The sequence below is a fragment of the Corvus cornix genome, chromosome 9 (genome assembly GCF_000738735.6).
Source record: "Corvus cornix cornix isolate S_Up_H32 chromosome 9, ASM73873v5, whole genome shotgun sequence".
Classification (NCBI taxonomy): Eukaryota; Metazoa; Chordata; class Aves; order Passeriformes; family Corvidae; genus Corvus; species Corvus cornix.
The window spans coordinates 15,112,846-15,133,728 of NC_046339.1; the positions used below are offsets into that span (position 1 = coordinate 15,112,846).

Below are 20,883 nucleotides of genomic sequence, written 5' to 3' on the forward strand. Positions count from 1 at the left end.
ATTTCTAGACAATGTTCTATGAATAAAATGTAACGCAAACCTTTGGCAAGTCTTTTTATCTTTGGAAATGCACAGAAGCACCATATAGGAGGAGTAGAGTTGTGTGACTATGGAAAAATCTTTATTTTTTAAATCCTCATTTCCATGAATGCAGAACAGCTTGTCCAGCTAGGCACTACTGCCTGTTCCTCATCCTGCCCTGCTGTGCTTCTGGCCTGCCTTGGAGCTCCCTGGACACAGCAGAGATGAAACCACCAGCTGCTCTTTTCAGCCCCTTGCTAGAAAATTGTCATTTTGCACCTCTGCTGCCCAGTTCTTCTGAGCAAGCCACCACCAAGCACTACCTACTGTACACCACCATGAATGACCAGGATGCCACATCACAGCCTGAAGAATGATGGATTCTGCCATCCAGGCATCTTGGGCAATGAAAAAAAATTGTGTTTCCACCCAAAAGCACCATATAAGCAAAATTACGAGTGTACAGATTAAGCCAACGGGGATCTTGACTTCCGCATATCCATAGGCTTGCAAAATCATCTCCTACCTTTCCTAGCCAGTGATAACTGAGTACTTGAGCAGCCTGATATGATTTATTTACATTCACTGTTAGCCTGAAGTGCATTACAGCTGCTGTTCAAATTAACTGGTGTCCTGGGACGCTGGTGACCCAGTAGTGCTGACTGGGCAAATGCACTCGCAAAAATCTCCCTTTATTTTGCTTTCCCTTTTGTTAACATAAACCAAAAAGCAGTAGAAGCTGCTGGAGGCTCTAAAATGGATTGCTGCAGTGTTCCTCATCCTGAAACCATAAAAAGTTAAAAAATGTAAAGCTACATGAATGCCATCTACTGGAACTGAGACATCCTCCAACTAGCTGGAGATGAATTTGAGCTCATCCTCCGTGAACTGCATTTTTATGTAACTTAAATAGGAACAGCAAATGAACTCACATGAAGTTGGTCGATTTTGCATTCTTCAATTTAAAAAAAATTAAACATCACTTTGGGATTTGAGATATCAATCCCAAAAAGCTAAAGTGAAGAAAACGGGTTACATCTTTCCTGAGTTAGCTAGTGAAATAGCATCTTCAATAGAAGAGTGGAGTGTTTTAAAAGGTCAGGTGTACAAAATAAAGCTGTCTTTGAGCAGCTTTAACTTATGCAACAGGTACTTCTGTGGATAACCCAAGCTCTTGTTGTCCTTCGTAGAATTACAGTGCTAATCTTTACATAAGCAGGAGCTGTCCTCAATAGTATTGCCCTGTTTAAGAGGTACATGCAGGCTTTTATTCTGTATCATGCTCAGGGTATACATCCTATTGTTTTCCTTCTCTAAGTATGGCACATCAGAGGAAGGATATCTTAAACAGCATATGTGCATTAAAATATGTGTATTAATGATCTATTATCTTTCATTAGAGTTAATTATTTCAGACAAATGTTTGCCTGACATTTTGAAAAACTGTTCCATGTTGTTATGAAATACAAATTTAGAAGACTATCTATGCATTTTCGATGAGATCCTTTGTCTATTCCACCTTTAGACTGGAAAAGCACCTGATACATATATTTGTATTCACAGATGATTCAAATCACGGTGTATTCTAAAGATACGTATTATTGGTTTCCCATTAATTTTTTCAATTTTTATTATATATCTTTGTCTATATTGCAAATGTAGATCTGCAATCTGTTTATTAGAAATGCACTAAATTATTTATACACACACATATCAGAGGGATCAGAGCTATTACAAGTTAAACATGACAAGGTTTAGTTTTGCAGTTCTCATCTTATTGAACAGTTCCTTGAAATTGCTAAGTCAGGGACACATCCATCAATCTTCATCAACCCAAAGCCACCTCTGAAGTGCCCAGAAATGTTCTGCTTTATAGGAATTTGTGCCAAATATTCTTTTTCTCCCTGGGATGAGTCAGGATGACCAGAAATTCTACAACATTTTATTAAAGCACTTGAGCAAAGCAGAGGGGTTAAGGTCTCTTCAGAAAGAAGCCAATGACGCTGCCTTGCAAATTAGATATCTGCAGGGAAGAGAATCCACATTGCAGATTTGGATTTCTGCCCACATCATTCCAGTAAGCAATACAGCCTAATATTCTGCATTCAGCCTGTGCTAGCAGGGATACAGGTATCTACTTGAATATCTTCTATCTTTAGGAAAGAATGTGTAAGAAAAAGAGGTTGCCCCTTCCTCCCAAAACTATATAGAGTCTAATACACAAAATAACAAGAAGGCAACTCCTGTGAGTCATCTGGAGTGAGGATAGATGATCACACTATTGCAACAACGTTCCTTATTTCCATATTATCTTCAAAACTTTCCACCTCTTTCTTCCTAGAAGTGAAAGGGAAAATTCAGTACTCTATAGAAAGTGAAGATCCAACCCATTTTGTGCAGTAAGTAAAATAACTATATTGTCTGCAGCTTTAATCTCTGTTGTACTGAGATTGAGAAGGCATACCTGCTTCCTAAACGGTCCTCTTTTTTCTTAGCCAAAAACAGCTGGCAAATCTCTTTCGCTTCCGCTGTAAAGCTGGCATGTTCAAATTTCACCTCATCTTCCAGAGTTCTTCTTCTAACCTCATCCTTACTGACCTTTTCTTTGTAATCCTTGAATGGTGTTCGCCCAGCAACCATCTCATAAATAGTACACCCCATAGCAAACCAGTCCACGGGATAGCTGTAGTCCTCTTCCTTCAGGATTTCCGGAGCCATGTAACCATTTGTCCCAGCCTATTGCAAACAGACAGATTTACTATACAATGTCAGTAATGAAATGCATACAATTAAACAGACTAGTCTATAATTCTTCCAAAATATTCTACTGATATATTTTGTATCTAGAAACTCTGACTTTTTTTTAATAGAAATCGTGAGGTATAACTTTTTTAGCACATGGACTATATCTCTCTAAACATCTTAGCACATAGGAAAACTGTCTTAAATATGCTTTTCCAAGGTGAAATGTTTGTGCAATTTCTACCTAAAAGTGGTCTATTTTCAAATTCATGGCTAGCTTGCTTTCTTCGTCCATTTTATTCTTTTTCTCGGTTGAAGATATTGTTAGTTTTGTTGTGTAAACACAAGTAGCAATCAGTTTGAAAAGATTTTAAAAAGTACAAAAATCAAGCAAAACAATCACTGATTCCCACCCTGTTCAATGGTTGTAATTGGTCCAACACAGGGGTCTGCTGCTAGTGAGAAAACTCTCATCAAGCCAGCAGCTGAGCTGCAATGAGGAAGTTCTCAGCCACCTCCCTCTTGGGTTTCTGGATAAATGTTCTACCACCAAGGGCCAAAAAAACTCTTAAAAACCACTGGAAGAAAGTAAACCTATGAAAATTATAATTCATAAATTACAGATACTTGGGTGAAGGAACAAGTTCATATTTCCTGACTAAAAAAAGATGCCTGAATAAAGACTATTTACAGCACTAATAGCCCCTTCTCTGAGAGAAGAAATGGCCACTCTTTGAGAGGGACATCTGCCTGCTTCCTTCCCAGCCCAGGCCTTCCACTTTCCCCTTGGGGGACAGGCTGCAGTGTTTGAAATAGCTTCTGCTGCCTCTGTCCCCAGGGAGCTGATTCACCTGTGAGGGAAGTGAGGAGATCAGCGTCTTTCTACACTCTCTGTCGCACTGTTCCATGACTGAGGACATGAGATTTCAATCGGAACAGCATTTCCTCAGCTGAACCCACGTTTACTGGCGCACCGCATGCGCTATCTTATGTATTTACCAGATTCACCTAACAGTGATAACATGTCAGAAGTTGCTTGAACCTCTCATATTTTTTTAAATACTGGGACTGATGTATTACCAGTACAACAATTTAAAATAAAAAACTTTGTTTGGGCAAAATCCCACTAAAGCTTACTCAAGATGGTCATTATTACTGCTATCAACATACAATTGATGAGAGATTCACTCCAAAGCAAAACAGTTAGAAAAAGGTAACTAAAGCTAAGCTCACTTGGACAAATTGTATTCATAAAAAGCACAGTTCAACAGATGGATTTTATTTTATGGGGTTGGGTAACCCCTCTGATTTTTGCAGATTTAGGCACAGTACTTCCAAGTCAGGTCTCCCCCCATGAACTTTAGCTTGTGTCACTTACACATTACGACATATACTCTACTGTAAACAATGTGTGCAAGAGGGAACATTTAGCATCAATTAAAACATAAGCCTAATAGACAGAAAATTAAATCCACTTTATTTTCTCTCTTTGTAGGTTTTTTTTTTTCCTTTTAAGGATACAGAACAAAATTCTCCATATGGTTGAAAAACAAAAATTAGATGAGAAGAACAAAAGTATCAGTCAGGTTGAAAGCAAAAGGAAAGGTTAAAAGCAAACAGTTGCCTCTCTCACTAAAACCACAAAAGTACAGAGGAGCAGCATGGGCACTGCAGCTGCTGACATCATCCCACAGGCAATTTGTACTGCTCACACTGGATTTCTCCAAGTAAAAATATTGAGAGAAACCTTGATAGTATTATATTTATAGGTATGATTACTGCTCTATTCAGGGAAGGGGACAAATGCTCAAACATGGACCACAGACCACAAATCCATCTGGCCTCAGAAAAACCTGGAAAGGAGAGGAGAAGTTGAAAGAAGTAGAGAAATTTTGATACAAAAGCTTGCACACAAAGCTCACTGTGGATTAGTAAACACAGCTCTAAATAGGTTTCTGGAATATTTTTTTTCTTTTTTTTTTCTCCTTCTGGGAAGCAATAAACATTTTTATTTTTACTGAGATGAAGCTGGGGTACTAATGCCTTGAAGAACTATTGAGTCAAATTATCATCAAAATGTGCTCTTACAGCACAATATGGTCTTTCTGATAAGACACTGTTTTACTGCAACTTAGCATCATCATTCCGAACCTGGATACATCTGACATGGAAAAGTCAGAAATCCACTGTCACAAATATGTCTCAAGGCAGCTCCTTTCAGACTGCCTCTTTCCTTCCACTTGTGTTTTCCACAATTGTTTTTTCAAAATAAATAGTCGCCAAGTAACTTCAGTCTCTTCCATGGGCATTTTCCACGTACCCTCCAGTAGGACACACCATCTGAAAAAACACCATGCTTTGATATGGTGCTTGTGTTTCTCAAGAACAGAGAAAGCAAGGCCATCATTACACATCAAAAAGATGGCACGACCCCAACTTAATAGAAAACAGAATGGACCAACAGCAGCCTCCCTTCAGACTGAAGTGACAGGCTGTGGATGAACTTAAATGTAAACAAGAACTAAACTTCAACATTCTAAATTAGTAGCACTGAAATCTTGGGCTGTTACTGAGTTGATCCAACTCCATCTGAGGAAGTCTAGAAACATAGCATTCTTCTGATATGCCAAACCATTTCAATTCAGAATTTAATGAGCGATGGTTTTCTCATAGAATTTCATTCAAACTTCAATCTAAAAACAAATCTCTCCCAATCCTGAAGCTTTCCTTCTATTCACAATGAAGAAACAGGCTAAGAAGCAGGATTCTGAACCTAATCTCATAAGCCCTGAGACTCAAAACCCACTAAAACATGATAATTGTATAGCAGAAGCAAACACATTTCACAAGTAGTCAACAGTGATTTTTAAAGGGGAAGAAAAACAGTAAGGGGGGAGAAATACATAAATCTCTATCAAAACAGGAATTTGAAGAAAGGAAGAAAAGAGCTTAAATTTTAGTCTTTTCCACCTATTTCTCTACACGTGTAATTTTGGCAAAATCATTTGGGAAGAAAGATACGAAAGCCTTTTGCATTTGCTGTATTAGAGAACACAAAAAAAGAATTATTCAGCACCTGCAACTGGAAGAACATAGATCCTTCAAATGAAGATTTAATTCTATCTTTGGAGAGTAGGCAGCATTAGAGGGAAGGTAATACCTAACACCCCTACACTAATCATTATGGAGAACAAGATGTAAAAATCGTATCATCTTTCCAGGAAAAGATATCCTACAGCAACAGGAAAGGCAGCCTCAACAACCTGAGGAGAGGTTTATCTAAGGAGGTAAAACAGAAGCTTTGTGAAGGGAGTTTTTAAACTGTACAACTCTCACTAGCAGTGAGATTTGAGCAGCAAAAAATAATGTATTGGGTGGAAAACTTATCCACTGATTCCCAAAGCAAATGTAAATTAAAGTAAATTACTCTTGGCAGGCCTTGGGGTAAATAAGTATACCGTAAATTATACTCTAGTGCAAAAATGAAAAAAAAAAAAGGACAGAAAGCAAAGAAATTAAAAGCCACCACAAAAGATAAATGCATTATTTTTTAGAAGGGGTCTATTTCCCATGGGCTGGTACTGAATATTTAATTCAGTTAGAATTATCTGATCATGCCTCAGAATGGGTATCTCCAAGTATGGGATACTGATATGTCTATCAGACAAAAAATCACTAGGTTTGTATGATTTTGCAGATGTTTTCATTCAGTAAAATTTATAAGTAAATTCAGAAGTTGTATATTAATTGAAACCCACTTTTTCTTACTAGATCTTACTTTACATGGATAATTTCACTCTTTTAATGAAAACAGAGAAAATAAAAAACCCACACTCAAAGTTAATTCCTTTGTTGTCAACTCTACACTACTAGGATGTTCACTGGGTTTTGACTGAGATGAAGCACATTATTCTCTTCTTTCCTATAGAATTCCTGGTAAGACAAGGAACCATTTGAACATATGTGTTAACTAATCAAGTGATCTTACAGAGACACAAACACATATTACGCCTTCATTGATCTGGAAGCATCTAATGGGACACAATAAATAAAAATATAACAAAGAAGACAAAGAAAGTTATATTATCCCAACTTTTTACAGGAGACAGAAATCTTATGCCTTCAGAACTTTCTGAAGCGTAGTAGTACAACACTAGCTATTTTTTGCTCGCTCTCCATCTAATATTGTCTTTTGTGATGATGAGCAGGATGCCTTGCATAAGCTGCTTGAATTATAAAAATAGTCATTACATTTCAGTCAATTAATTTTAATTGACTTGCTTTTGGAAAGGGTTCACAGATCTACTTTGCCTTTATTTCACAATCTTGAGAACAACCCAAAAGACAATTTTTCAATAATCCTCTAAAATGTAATGACCAAATGCCGCCCTTGGCTACATTAGCGAAGAAGTTCTGTTGAGTGAAATTACTGCTTTGAGTGTGGTTTGACAGGGCATAGTAGAAATGACTCATCTGAAAGTATACAAATGTTTCTTTTGTGAAATACGATCCTGCATAAATTTTTCAAAGGTCACATAATTACAATCTTTTAGTAATTCAAGATGTGATCCTGAGAAACACTAAGTGCACTCAGATCCCAGTGCAGTCAAGGGGCACTTGGCACAGCAGAGCTCGGAGCAGAACAAGGCCCGCAATGCAAGCAGCTCACACATCCCTCTGACTGCTGTCCCGACAAGGAAAGCCCCTTCAACACCGCCCCTGTCCCAGCTTCTAGCAGGTGCAGGCAAGAAAGAGAGAGAAGTCTCTGGAGCTTTCAGCAGCACAGAAACAGGCAAATGGGGAGAAACAGGATTTAGATCTTGCTACCTTTTCCCACAGATCTCTGCAAAACAAACTCAATTGATATCACAAAAAAACAGTAAAGCAAATCAGAATGTCTATCTTTTGTTTGCCATGGCACAAGAACTGTTGAACAGAGGAAAAAAAACAAGCTGAGTTTAGCTCTATCAGCTGTTTCCTGGGGCTCGGTCCTTCCTTCCTCCAAGGGGTGCCACTGCCTGCTTTGTTCTCTTGTCCAGCTGTTCCTCCACTCTTTCAGCAATGGCCTTAATAGACCCTGCAGGAATGCAGGAACAGACCACAGAAATCTCTTCCCTGCACACAAGCTGAAAGGCCCTAGATGTGGAGAACAACACTGATCTGCCTCTGTCAATCACTTCACCATCTTAATTCTTCTCCCAAGAGTCACTGTGAGGAGGAACAGAGCCTAATTTAAATGAGTCACACAGAATTGTAGCTCCTCCACAGTTTTTTCTCACCACAAGTTCATACAGTTACAAGAAACCAGCTGACCCAATTAATAGGCAACTATTTTTTTTAAAAGAAGATAAAATCAAATCTAAATAGGGTAAAAATCACTCTGGAAAGTCACACAGAACAAGGATTCTGGCATATTGTTAATGCTTAGCAGAGGGAGGGACCGTCCGATGGGATGGCCCATCATGAATTGTTTGGCTACTATTTCAGAAGAACACAAGGACGACTGTTCAGAGTAGTGGGAGAAGATAATGACAAAGACGGTATAGGAGCTTAGGAGCTACTGAATCCCACGTGCTTACGTAAGATTCAATACTAAACTTCTTTGATTTTCACATAAGAAGATAATTTTCATAGGGAAAGTTGTGCTTTAAAAAAAGCCCACACAGGCAAAAGCACAAAAGGGACAAAACAGATTTTTGCTACAGTAGAAAAAAAGAAAAAATTGCCTCTGGGTTCAAAATCACTAACTGGAATAGTAAAAAAATCCAGCACTGGTTTTCACTCTCTTAAGCTTGGCCACCAGTAATCACTGAAATGAAGTTGCACAACAAAAGAGAAAGCCACTCGGTGCAGTAGGGACTGCTGCCTGTGTGTTCCTCCTTGGGAAGAGAGACACAGTTAGAGCATGATTTCAGTTTAGATTCACGCTGTATGGAAGTCAAAGGGATAAAGGGCTTGAGAAGGGACAATCCAGTAACTGAGCACCAATTTTAACTTTGGATTCTACAGCAGCTCCCCACTTTCTTCCTGCATAATCACACATAAATCTTTGACTCAGATCCCTGTTGGAGACAGAACCTGCTAACAACTCCCACCTCCATCAAGTGTCATCAGAAGACATCAGAAGCCATTCACAGACAGGGAAGCAATCAGACATTACAGGATGGAGCACTTAGGACAAGCAGAACACTTGGTAGAGACTCATTAGCACACAATTAGAATTCAAGAATTGTAAGGGTTATCTAGTCTTCCTGTAACATGATTTTCTCTTTAATTTCCTTTCAAATTTCTCCTGACCCTTTCCCATCTATAATATAGAAATAATACTACTTCAGAGATATTCATGGTTTCGTTTTTTAATGACCATAGAATATTCCATAAACAGTGTTAAAAAGGGAGAAAACTCTCCATATCTCTTAGCTCTGTCTATATTTTATGAAGCTCTTCATAATGAATGCAAATACCGTATTGTGGCACCACACATAGACTGCTTTCTCAGAAAGGGGATGTCAAAGAGAAATCCTGTGTTCTGTGACATTGTGACTGAGCGGACAGGACTGCAGGGTGCTCTGGGAAGGGTAGGGGCCCTCCAGTGTAGGTACAGCCACTGTAGGTTAAGCAGTGCAAATGTCAATGAAGCCTGGAGAATTACTGCTGATCACTGAAATCCACGGGATTTCATCCACTTTATCTTCCAGGATTATGACTAATGTTGGAGGTACCATTCTTTAAAATGTAAATCCAAGGAGATGGGTACTGGCTGCATCAGACCAATGGCCCCTACGGTCAGTTTACTGCCTGTGAATTATATTCAAACAAATTAATATATAGGAAAGTCTCTAAGAGCCTGATGTGTACATTGAGACTTATCTACACTTTCCTAGACTCCAACTATTTGCAGTTCAAGGGCTTCCAGAGACAGAAATGGTTTCTCTCAACAAAACTTTTTTCCATCAATTGTCCACTCTCCCCCTGAACCTAGATAAATTTATAGAGCCTACAAGACCTTTTGCAAGAGAGTCCTGCTGCTTAACTACACTCTGGTTTAATATCTGTTTTAAGAACCACGCACCTGCTACCTTTCACTAACAGATTTTAAACTCGAATAATGGGCAAAACCAAGCCCCCAGTCTTCACAGCTTGCATGTGTCTGTAATTCCAGGATTTTATTTTGTCTTCCTAAAAAAGTAACTGCATGTCTGTTAACTGAAACTACTCATGACAGTATGTGGAATGTCACATGTGGTCCAGTAAGAACAGAAGTACTACCTTCCTCACCATCTCACAGCTTACTGTCTGCAATACTGCTTCTGGTCAAAGCTATCAAATCAAAAGTTCAAAGAATTACAGTGTCAGCCAAATGCTGCATTTCTTATCAAATGAAATAAAAACATCTTTGACTATGATGAGTCAATGTGTGGCCCACTAGATATTTTACCCACGGGATCATTCTAGAATGTACACTATTTTTATAGAAAATCCTATAGCATTTATTAACTGTCAGATTAAGCTGGATGAGGAACTATGGTAAAAGTCATGCAGAGACCTCATACTACATCATAAAGGATTCCAATGTCATTCCCTAACAGAAAAAATGGATGGCATGTTGTGTGTAGGAAAAGTATTTCATGGGACACATTGCATTCTCTTAATTTGAGATGACTACAGTATCCTTTCTGCCATATCCAAAACTGCAGGAGGCAGAATAGTCTCACAAATTCCTTCACTCTCATGATCATGGAATTCACATAATTTGGAAAATATTCTAAGATCATCAAGCCCAACCATTAATCCAGCATTGCCAAGCCCACCACTAAACCACGTCCTTAAGCCCCACATCTACATGGCTTTTAAATACCTCCAGGGGTGGTGACTCCACCACTTCCCGGGGCAGCCTGTTCCACTGCTTGACAGCCCTTCTGGGGAAGAAACTTTCCTTAATATCCAATCTAAACATCCCCTAGCACAACTTGAGGCCATTTCCTCTTGTCCTATTGCTTGTTACCTGGCAGGAGAGTCCAACCCCCACCTTGCTACAACCTCCTCTCAGGGAGTTGTAGAAAATGGTGAGGTCTCCCTGAGCCTCCTTTCTCCAGTTCCCTCCTACCAGGCTTGTGCTCCAGACACTTTGCAGCTCCACTGCCTCTCTCTGGACACACTTCAGCACCTCAATGTCTTTCTTGCAGTGAGAGGCCCAAAACTGAACACAGGATTCAAGGTGTGGCCTCACCAGTGCTGAGCACAGGGGAATGGTTGCTGCCCTGGTCCTGCTGGCCACACTATTGCTGGTACAGGCCAGGATGCCACTGGCCTTCTTGCCCACCTGGGCACACACACTGGCTCATGTTCAGCCAGCTGTTGACCAACAACCCCCCTTTTCCCACTGGGCAGCTTTCCAGCCACTCTTCCCCAAGTCTGTAGTACGAAGGGATTGTTGTGACCCAGGTGCAGAAACTGCTGCTTTGCCTTACTGAACCTTGTAGAACTGCCATCAGCCCATCAATCCAGCCTGTCCAGATCCCTCTGCAGAACCTTCCTGCCCTCCAGCAGATCCACATTCGCAGCCAACTTGCTGTTGCCTGCAAATTCACTGAGACTGCACTTGATCCCCTTGTTTGATCCCCTTGATCAAACAGGGCTGGCCCCAGTACCGAGCTCGGCAGAGCCCCACCAGTGCCCAGGTGCCAGCTGGATGTAATTCCATTCCCCACCACACTCTGGGCCCAGGTATCCTGCCGTTTTTATCCAGCAGAGAGAGCCTGTGCAAGCCATGAGCAGCCGGGTTCTCCAGGAGATGCTGTGGGAAACAGTGACATAGGCTTTACTACAGTCCAGACAGACATATCCACAGCCATCTCCTCATCCACAAAGCAGGTCACCATGTCATGAGGCTGGTCAAGCAGGACCTGCCTTTCCTAAACCCACGCTGGCTGGGCCTGATCCTGTGGTTGTCCCGTATATGCTGCACGACCACACTCAGGATGATCTCCTCCATGAGCTTCTCTGGAACCAAGGTCAGGTTGACAGGCTGGTAGTTTCCTGGTTCCTTCTTCCAGCCCTTAGTGTGGATGGGCATCACATTTGCTAACGTCCAAGCAACTGGGACCTCCTTGGTTTTCCAGGACTGCTGGGAAAGCCATGATGGGAAATGACTTGGTCAGCACTTCTGCCTACTCCCTCAGTACCCTTACATGGATCCCAACTGGCCCCACAGAATTTAGTGGGTAAGGCTGCATTCTGTAAAGTACATGTTTCAGAGATTAAAAATTCTGAAACACCTGTCATGATGATGCACTTCATAACAACTGCGATTATCAAAATTTTTAAGAACAAAGTTCTGCCAATAAAAACACCAATTTTACATGTCATACTTCAAAATATATAAGCAAAACAGCAGCAAGTTCCTCTAATGCTGAGCAAATGAAGAGCCGTCATTTTTCAAAGTGCAAAGGAAGAAATTTTTACAGAATCTTATCCAGTAAGAATGCCATGTGATAATGAACAAAGGTCAACTGTAGAATAGCTTGCTGAGTTATTTTTTATTTCACAAGTCTAAACCCTCCTCCTGCTTTTCAACTGCCTTGAAATTAAACTGCAAGTTTCAGGAACATCCTTGTGTTTTCCTAAGAAATAGAATCTTATAATAAACAAACATACAGGAGGGCAAAAGGACATTTTGAGTAAGATTTTAACCAAAACATGTTTTTCCTATACAAATATTATGATGTCCTTCAAACATATAAAACATAGCACAGGAAAACTGTGAGGATGCCTGAAACCTCTGAAGATACGAATGCACTTTTATAAATACTGCAAAAATATGTTTATATTATTTTTCACAGTTATTATGTCAATATTTAAGCTCTCTGGCTCACATGCATCTGCACAAAAGTTCTTCACAATTTACATGCAACAGTTGCTTTTCATAAAAGCCATACCCAGTAAGGGCAGAAAATTCTTCCCTAAATAAACAGCAAATACACACTAACCTCTGGAAAAATGAAATTAACTCCTCTATATTTAAATTCAGAGGATATGAAGACACTAAGCAGAAGAACATGCTGACTTTTCTCACAACCACTCTCAGGAAACTAAGTAGTATTACTCTTTTGAATAAGGGCAGGAGCACTTGACTCACATACAAGTGGATGTTGATTAGTATGAGAATAAATTGCAGAGACTTCAAGAAAAAGATGACAGGTCAAACTGTTCAAGTGGGGAAACTTGGGATGGAGCTCATTTCTGTCGTATGCAAAGAACCCCTAGTGCTAGAATCTAATCTAGTGTGTACATAAGCAGACAAAACGCTTTGCCTGTGTCAAAGCCATCTTTGCAGGCTCTCAGTTTCTCCTCGTTATCTATTTCAATTATGTAGGACAGAGAAAATAACAACATTTAAAAAGTCATAATTTTAAGATACAAACTAGTTCCTGCAGGGTCTGACCAACACATCAGATCAGAAGCAACAGGCACATTTGTAGGAAGTCATAATGACATTTAAAGACCTGAATAGTTTTATTACTACTAAGAGTTTGTTTCTGTTTCCAGTGATGTCAGTAAGAGCTCTGCCTTAGTAAGTGTGCACAGACACATTTCTTGGTAGAGCGCACAGGTGCATGTACCTATCATGAGAAGATCCTATATAATCCATGTATGTTTAAAGAAGGAAAATGACATTGTAAGTAGCTTTCAACTGTTTTCTACTTTTATTTTCAAGACTGTTACTATTCAAACTTATGTATTTTAATTTTTTGGGGTGATTTCTCCATTCTAGGAGCAGCTGGCACTTCAAAAAGACAAATCAGCACACTTAGGGAAATTAAAGTTTTCTAAATTTTGTAATTATTACTGTATCGATTACTTACAACTACAGTTTAAATTCAAAATACATTCACACAGAAAGCTGGATGTTTCTCCTTGCTGCTTTAGCAATTGAAAAGAAAGGGAGAAAACTAAGGCTGCGTATCCAACTCTTTCAAGATTTTTGTAAGGAGCACAGTTTCTGAAAGCAGGGTATTTTTATTTATAATAGTTATGGGCAATTTGTATGGAGCACACAAGTGCTTTTCAAAAGGCAGTATATGTAATGGCAGTACTTAAAGGATACCAAGGCTATTTCTTCAATTACATAAGTATTGAATTATCACTTGCACAATGCTTTTTCTGAAGCATAAACACACACAATTTTTTATTAAGACCACCTTGAAGTCATCCATCTAAAATTCAAAAAACCTTTCTGCCCACAAAGAACATTACTTTGGCTGATGAACAGTACATAAACATTATAATTTTGTAGAAACCCTCAATGAAAACTTGAAAAATGTCTAAAACAGGAACTCATTAACAAGCTTAATACCTGTGCCATGTGATAACCTAATCACCTAATAAGATTTACAAAAGGGATTAATGGATCCTCCAGCTGATGTATGGGTGACGTGCATTTATTCATACATGAGAGGACAGGAATTTTTTTATGTTTTGAAAGCAGAACAAATTTAATCTTTAATGGCTTATACAACTATGAGAATGTACAAAACTTTAAGAATTCATCAAAATACTGTATTTTTTGCAATCTCTAACGAAATGAATACACAGATAAATCCATATATTCTACACTATAGATCAGTAACAACATCCCTTAACTAGTGACTGAAAATTGTAAGCCTTAAATTGTCAGTTCAGACCATCATCAAAAATCTAGAAACAGCTTTATGATATTAGGCACTTAGATATCAGTACTATACAGATTTGGCCTGGAAGGAATATATATTCTGCTTTAGCTTATAAAAATTCTCTTATAAAACTGTATCCGCAAAATGGTGCAACTGATTAAATTTCATTTGATAAACCTGTCTTGGAGCCATACATCCCTTTGGGTTAAAAAAGAAAAAGTGATTTGTATAGGTTTGGTTAAGTGATAACAATTTGGCAGTCATACTCAAAAAAGCATGTTATGATGTAAGTTTTCAGATAATTTAAAATCAGAATGTAACTATGATTAGCAGACAAAAAGCAATTTAACAGCGTCATTTTTCTTTTATTACAGGAGTACATGGTGAAGCTTAATGTAAATTTTGTAAATGTGTTCTTTGGTCTTCCTGTGTATGACTTTACTATAAATAATAATAGTATCGAGATCTCGTATAACATTTTTTAGAAGCTTTCAAATATGACTATTTTACAGAGGTGCAAAAAAAATTATGGGAATTATTATTAATTTAACTCATTTATAGTTATGATACAGAAAATGAAAAAATAATAATTTTCTTCCATCTCCTACTTCAATGTAATGTATGAATAAAACTGCCTTTAACAGAAATTCCTTACAACACATTACAATCATGTAGTACATTACTCATTGCAGTTTTTGCTCTAATAAAAGCACCCATACAATGGTGCATAGAGCTTCTAAAAACAACAAAGGAAAGTCACTAAAAACTTGATGGCTGTCATAGGTGAGGAGGAACAACCACGCTGTCCAGTATTGCTTTGAGATTCCACCCTAACATCAACACAAGTGGTTATATATTGCTAAATATACGCTTTCATTTTGGTTTTTTTTCCTTCTGCCAAACCCCACATATTTACAAGCAAGAAAAACTGCCCTTTGACAAAACTATTGCAAATCCGATCATAGTAACTGCAGGCCTCTATAACTTGCAAAGCACAGTAAGGTTTATAGCTTTGGGTTCACTGATGAAAATGCCATCTTTAAAAACAAAACAACATCCTCATTTCACGTAAGTTCTACTGAAAAACCTGCCTTTCACAGAAGCTGTATTTTTGTATCCAAAACACCATGCAGTTTAATTTGAAAATTATTTACTATCTATACATACAGCAATTTCCACATTTTCTTTCAGCGAGAACTAAAACCACTTATAATACAAGCTTCTTAAATTGCCAGGAAAAGAAAAGATCCTTCAAAATTACTGAATTTAACAACATCAAAAGATGTGCACTTCACACATGATGTAAAAGGTCATTAGCAGGTCCTCTCTTCTACTAAATTTCTAATGTGAACTTGGGGAGTTTAACATAGGGAAGTTAGACCAGTTTATAATGTTGCTTCCATTTCTTCATATTCTTAGTGTATTTCAGATACATTCTCTCATTATACACATCTTTAAGATCCAGATACCTTGAGAGAAAAATGTCTTTTTCATAGTTAAGCTACCTGAATACATATTTCTTGTGTAAATCTCCTGACATTAGTACAAATCCAGGTTAGTTTGGGATGACCCCAGGCAGGGCTGAAGTGTTGCACAATCTAATTCACACAAAAAACAGTTGGTCAACCGTCTTTTTCATTACACATGTAGACAGGCATGGACATTTACAAACCATCAAGTCTGCTAACTTTTTCAGGAATTGATTTGTGGGGTGAAGGAAGGTTGGAAATTATTTATTATGCAGCACCACGCATACCTGCAATACAATCAGTAGCATCACATAAGAGTAATGTGTAAGAAACTGTATTGTCCTAGGAGCAAAAGTGGAATACAGAAGAAGTCATATCTTTGACTGCTGCTCATTAAACAATTGGTTAAATCCCTGACTATGCAGTATTCCAAAAGGCACAAGGCATCTGCCTCTCTAAAGTCACTGGTTCAAAAGCTTATCTTAAGAGAAACAAGTCAAGTTGATTCTACTGTTTCTGTCCAAAAGAAGTTATTTTACTACATGCAGCAGCTAAAGAGTTAATAAACCAAATCTTCTTAAGAACTGTCTTTAGAATGAAATGACTACATTAGGTCTTTAGCAAAGACTCAATTCTGGGGAATTAAGTCTTGGACTTACAAGGCATTAGAAATAGAATGGCTTCACTTCCCACTGCCCACGTTCAATGAATTTGTACTTACCCTCTGAGTGATGCTTTTTCCCTCTTTGACTTGCACTGCCAATCCAAGATCAGACAGTCTGCAATTCCCATTATCATCCAGGAGGACATTCTCCGGTTTCATATCCCGGTACACAATTTTGATGGAATGGAGATGCAGAATCCCACAGGTGATCTGAGCTGAGTAATAGATGATCCTTTTCATTTCCAAACCCCTTTCTCCCACATTGTAGATGTGATACTTCAGATCCCCTCCATTCATGAGGCTCATAACAAGACATAGATGGGTTTTGGTCTCATAGGCGTAAGCTAGTGTGACTATGAAAGGGCTGTTGACCTTCTCCAGGATCTCTTTCTCCAGCAGTGCCATCTTCTCTCCACTTTTCTTTTTCAACCTTTTCTTATCCAGTTTCTTGCAGGCATACATCTTGCCAGTATTTTTGACCTGGATGGCACAAACCTAGAGAATATACACATGGAAAGGGCATGAAGAAATTTTACACAGAGACTGGAATATCAAGGATAGTAACAGGCAGGAACTGGGGAATCACTGATGCCTATTAGTAGCTGTTGATGCCAATTTCTATGAAGAGTACATTAGCAGAGCAGAGAAAACAAGGAAAAAACAAGCGTACAATCAGTTCGGTTCTGGACCAGTAGTATATGGCAGCCCTGATGCAAAGTTCTTAAGGATACCACTAGTAGACATGTACTAGCAAATAAAAGGAACAAGGACAAGAACAAAAATCTGTAACCATGAGAATAAGCAGCATATACAGATTGCATCTGTACAGTTTAACTCTCTGGACTCTCAAAAATCTCCATACTGTAGTTTGGGAACAGATCCTGATGCATGTTTTCCCCTAAACTCCAGCTAAAAATTATCTGGGAGTGTGTGATAGCACAGGCTAAAAAGATGTCAAGGAGCAGACTAATAGTTAACTACATGAACATTCATGCAAGTTTTTGTAAAGAAGCCTGCTTTTTTACTAGCATGGATACAGAATATAAGAACATTAAAGCAGCTCTTTGCTAACCAGAGCCTCTATCACGGTATAAATAACCCAGTCTAATTTCTGGAAAATGGGCAATCTGAAGGAGCACATTTTACAAATCTTCATACAATGGCTTAATCCACTGCTCTTTGCAAACCCACCTGCTGGTCTTGAAAGGGGAGCAATGACTCACATCCTTAAAAGTACAAGCTCTTACCTCTCCAAAGCCACCTTTGCCCAGCACTCGGAACTCGGAGAAGTATTTCTCAGTTACTGGTTGCTTCTCAAACACTTTCCATTGGATAAATTTGTCATAAAAGGGGCTGGTCTGGAAGTCCTTGAAGGGCTTGTCTTTAAAGAAGAGTTTGGTTTCCTCCCTGGCCAGCTGCATGATATTCTCATAGTCTTTTGCAGTAGCTGCTTGGCATTTGCTGACCAAGTCAGAGCTCATGAAAGACAGATAGTTTTTGCCGCCTTCCTTAAGAAAATTGTTGACAATATCTTCCATGATGCTGTTCTTGAGATTGTCCTCTGCCAACTCCCAGCTTGCTATCTCATCCAGGAAGTTCCTACCTACCAAATATTCTGGCACTGTCTCTAAAAAGTCTCGGAAGAATTTCTTGCCAATGGGCTGCTGTTCACAGATGCTGTCATAATCAGCAACAATGGACTCTCTGTGCTCTTTGCACTGCTCAACCTTGGGCAGCGAGAGGCTCTTACGCCTCTTTTGCATTTCCTTGGCATCTCCTTCTCCACTCTTCCTTGCCTGGAGGTAGGCAGTGTTGGCAATCAGGTTGTCGAGCCCCCCCATGTCACACATCTTGGCAAGCCCTTGGGGTGGCAGAGCCTGTTTCAGACAAAATGAATAACTGGCCCAAGTGCTGTGCTGTAGCTGCCCTGCACTTCTCCCTGCTAGTGGTGTGTCAGAGGGCTTCTGAGAAACACCAGACAGTCTAACTGCTTTTGCATTAAATACCTCTCAAGGATTTTCACTAAGTACCTTTAGGTATAGGCACCATTTGTGGAAAGTGACTGGTAAGAGGTTTCTCTGTAAGGAGCTTTGAGTTTGCTATGTATAGCTGAGGGACGACATCCTAGGCAAACCCTCCCACTGGCAGCACCAAACGCACGTGGTTCAGCTGGTGTTTTTCAGAATGGGCCCTGATAACCTTTAAATGTACCAAGATTCCCTCTAAATGCACTGTCCCTGGCTGCTGGGAGCATACAGAGATTCCTGTCTGCAATACATGCCCTCTCCAACCCAGGGGCACTTTGGTCACAGTCAGTAGGACAGCCCTGGATCTCCCCCAGTTGACACCAAACATCAGCAGACTAACAACTGCATACCTTGTGATCTGGTTTTACGAAAAGCTTTTATCACAAATCTGCCATGCCTAAAAGACCTTGACACAGATGACCATGAGATGTTGAGCTTTAAATTACCACACAGTTCAGTGCTCTGAGCATTCACACCTCCAAAACTCAAGTTATACTCAACATCAGTGACTGAGCCCCGCAGACAGTTCATGCAAACCCTGCTGCCTTGAGTGGCTCTGTCTGAGCAGATTACATGCAGAGGCTAAGAACTGCCGCTGGTCTAAAAATAATAATCCTTATATATGAAACAACACAGCTCTGACTTCATCTCCTACCCACAGAAAAAAAGAGAAACACTTCAAACGACCAGCCAAATCTTGCCAAGACACTTCCATATGTTGTTTTGGCCTCAGTTTATTTTCCCTACTGAGCTTTATGACAGAAAGTGGTCGGATAAGAAGGTGGCAACAGCATATAGTTGAGATGACATCAACAAAGGGACAAAGCACATTATAATCAAGTCAAGGCAAATTCCACCTGACTTCACTTGCTGGCTGCCTACCAGGAGGCATTTTTTTCCCTTCAAAAGAATAAAAATTATGTGTGGCACTCACTAGGCTAAGCCCCCTTCTGCTCTGGGGTCAGGTGATTTGGCTGTTAAAACTTTCCTTCAATATAAGGAAGGTATTATGAGAACAAGAAAAGAAGTAACACTGGGGTCAAGCTGTATTCTTGAGGTCAAGGTCAAGTTTCTTTCTTCTTTTTTTTTCATGATCTTAGAGCAAGCTGAAGAGCTGAATCAAAAAAACTAAAGATCAAGAGTAATAACAGGCACCTTTCAGACTCCCTACAATAAGTGTTAAGCCCTTCTTGGCTGCTTTTTGCCACTCTACAACCATGCAGTATTTTGTTTTTGCATGCTTAATCCTGTCCACATTGAATCCATTTGACATTAAAACTCATGCTCTACAAAATTCCCTCAGAGGTGTATTTTTCTAGGTGTGATGGAGAGGGCCATCCATTGCAAACTGCTGTGTGTGCATAAGAACAGGAGGAACTGTAAGGCAGACACCGGAAAGCTTGGCCAGTTCTGCCAGGTGAGAGCAAGCACAGGGCGGGAGAAGGTTACATAAAGGGCTCAGCAGAGCAGCCAACAACATAAGCAACACTGCAAAGAGCCAAAGGGAGAAATGGGGAATTCTGCTGTGGCTGTCCTGAAAATGGGGCCTACAGCAACACATTCCTGTAACACCCTGGGTAGAGAAAGGCATGAAAGGAGGTAATAAAGCTTTAATTTCAGCTTTTTTTTTAAATAAAGCTTTTTATTTCCTAAAATTCAGTAGGGTCTTTTTTATGTTTAGCCAGAATATCCACCACAGCTCAAAGAGCAGCAGGACAAATGGCTGGTAGCTAGGGTCCAAAGGCTGAACTAAAGCTTACACCAGCTATTGGTATATTCATGCCTAAGCAAATCAAGAAAATACCTAAAGTTTATGGCACCTGCATAAGACACATATTTACAGCTCCAAAGACTATTCTACTCCATTAATTAGAATCTTTCCCAGTTTCTACGGAACATAAACTTTCTCTAAAAGAACATAACTCCATGAAAAGCAAAATCAAACAATATGATCATTCAACACATACTCATTACTCCAGTCACTTTTGAGATTTGCTTGCTGACTTACCCAAATCTGCCCAGCATTTATTATTTCTATGGAGCAAAGTAGATCAGCATTAATCTGTAAGTTGATAACAGCTATTTAAGATAGTGTTACCTGCTCATAAAACAGTACATTTGGGTGAGAAGTAAAAATGATTTATTTTGCATGTACAAGAGGTGAACAATTACAGAATTGAAAATGGGGATGTACTAGCAACCATGCTAATGGCCTATCAGGGTATGATTTGTAAAAGCTCTCTGGAGCAAAGCTCATAGAAAGACTGGGACTTAGGCTAATCTCTAAA

The 20,883-nt window shown here is 39.3% G+C and overlaps 1 protein-coding gene across 4 annotated transcripts in view; it reads right to left on the reverse strand.

Annotated features, from left to right (window-relative positions):
- GRK7 (G protein-coupled receptor kinase 7) overlaps positions 1 to 20,615 on the reverse strand; it is a 40,762-nt gene extending 20,147 nt beyond the window's left edge. For all 4 annotated transcript variants that reach the window (XR_002046969.3, XR_752543.4, XR_002046968.3 and 1 more), the window contains exons 1-3: positions 17,816 to 20,615; positions 16,626 to 17,063; positions 2,486 to 2,757 (exon numbers count right to left, since the gene is read on the reverse strand). Coding sequence is in view for 1 of the 4 variants with exons in the window: in XM_010406101.4 (XP_010404403.1) it covers positions 2,486 to 2,757; positions 16,626 to 17,063; positions 17,816 to 18,418 (1,313 nt within the window). In the remaining 3 variants the exon portion in view is untranslated. The remainder of the gene's footprint in view (positions 1 to 2,485; positions 2,758 to 16,625; positions 17,064 to 17,815) is intronic.
- Positions 20,616 to 20,883: the final 268 nt, after the last annotated feature.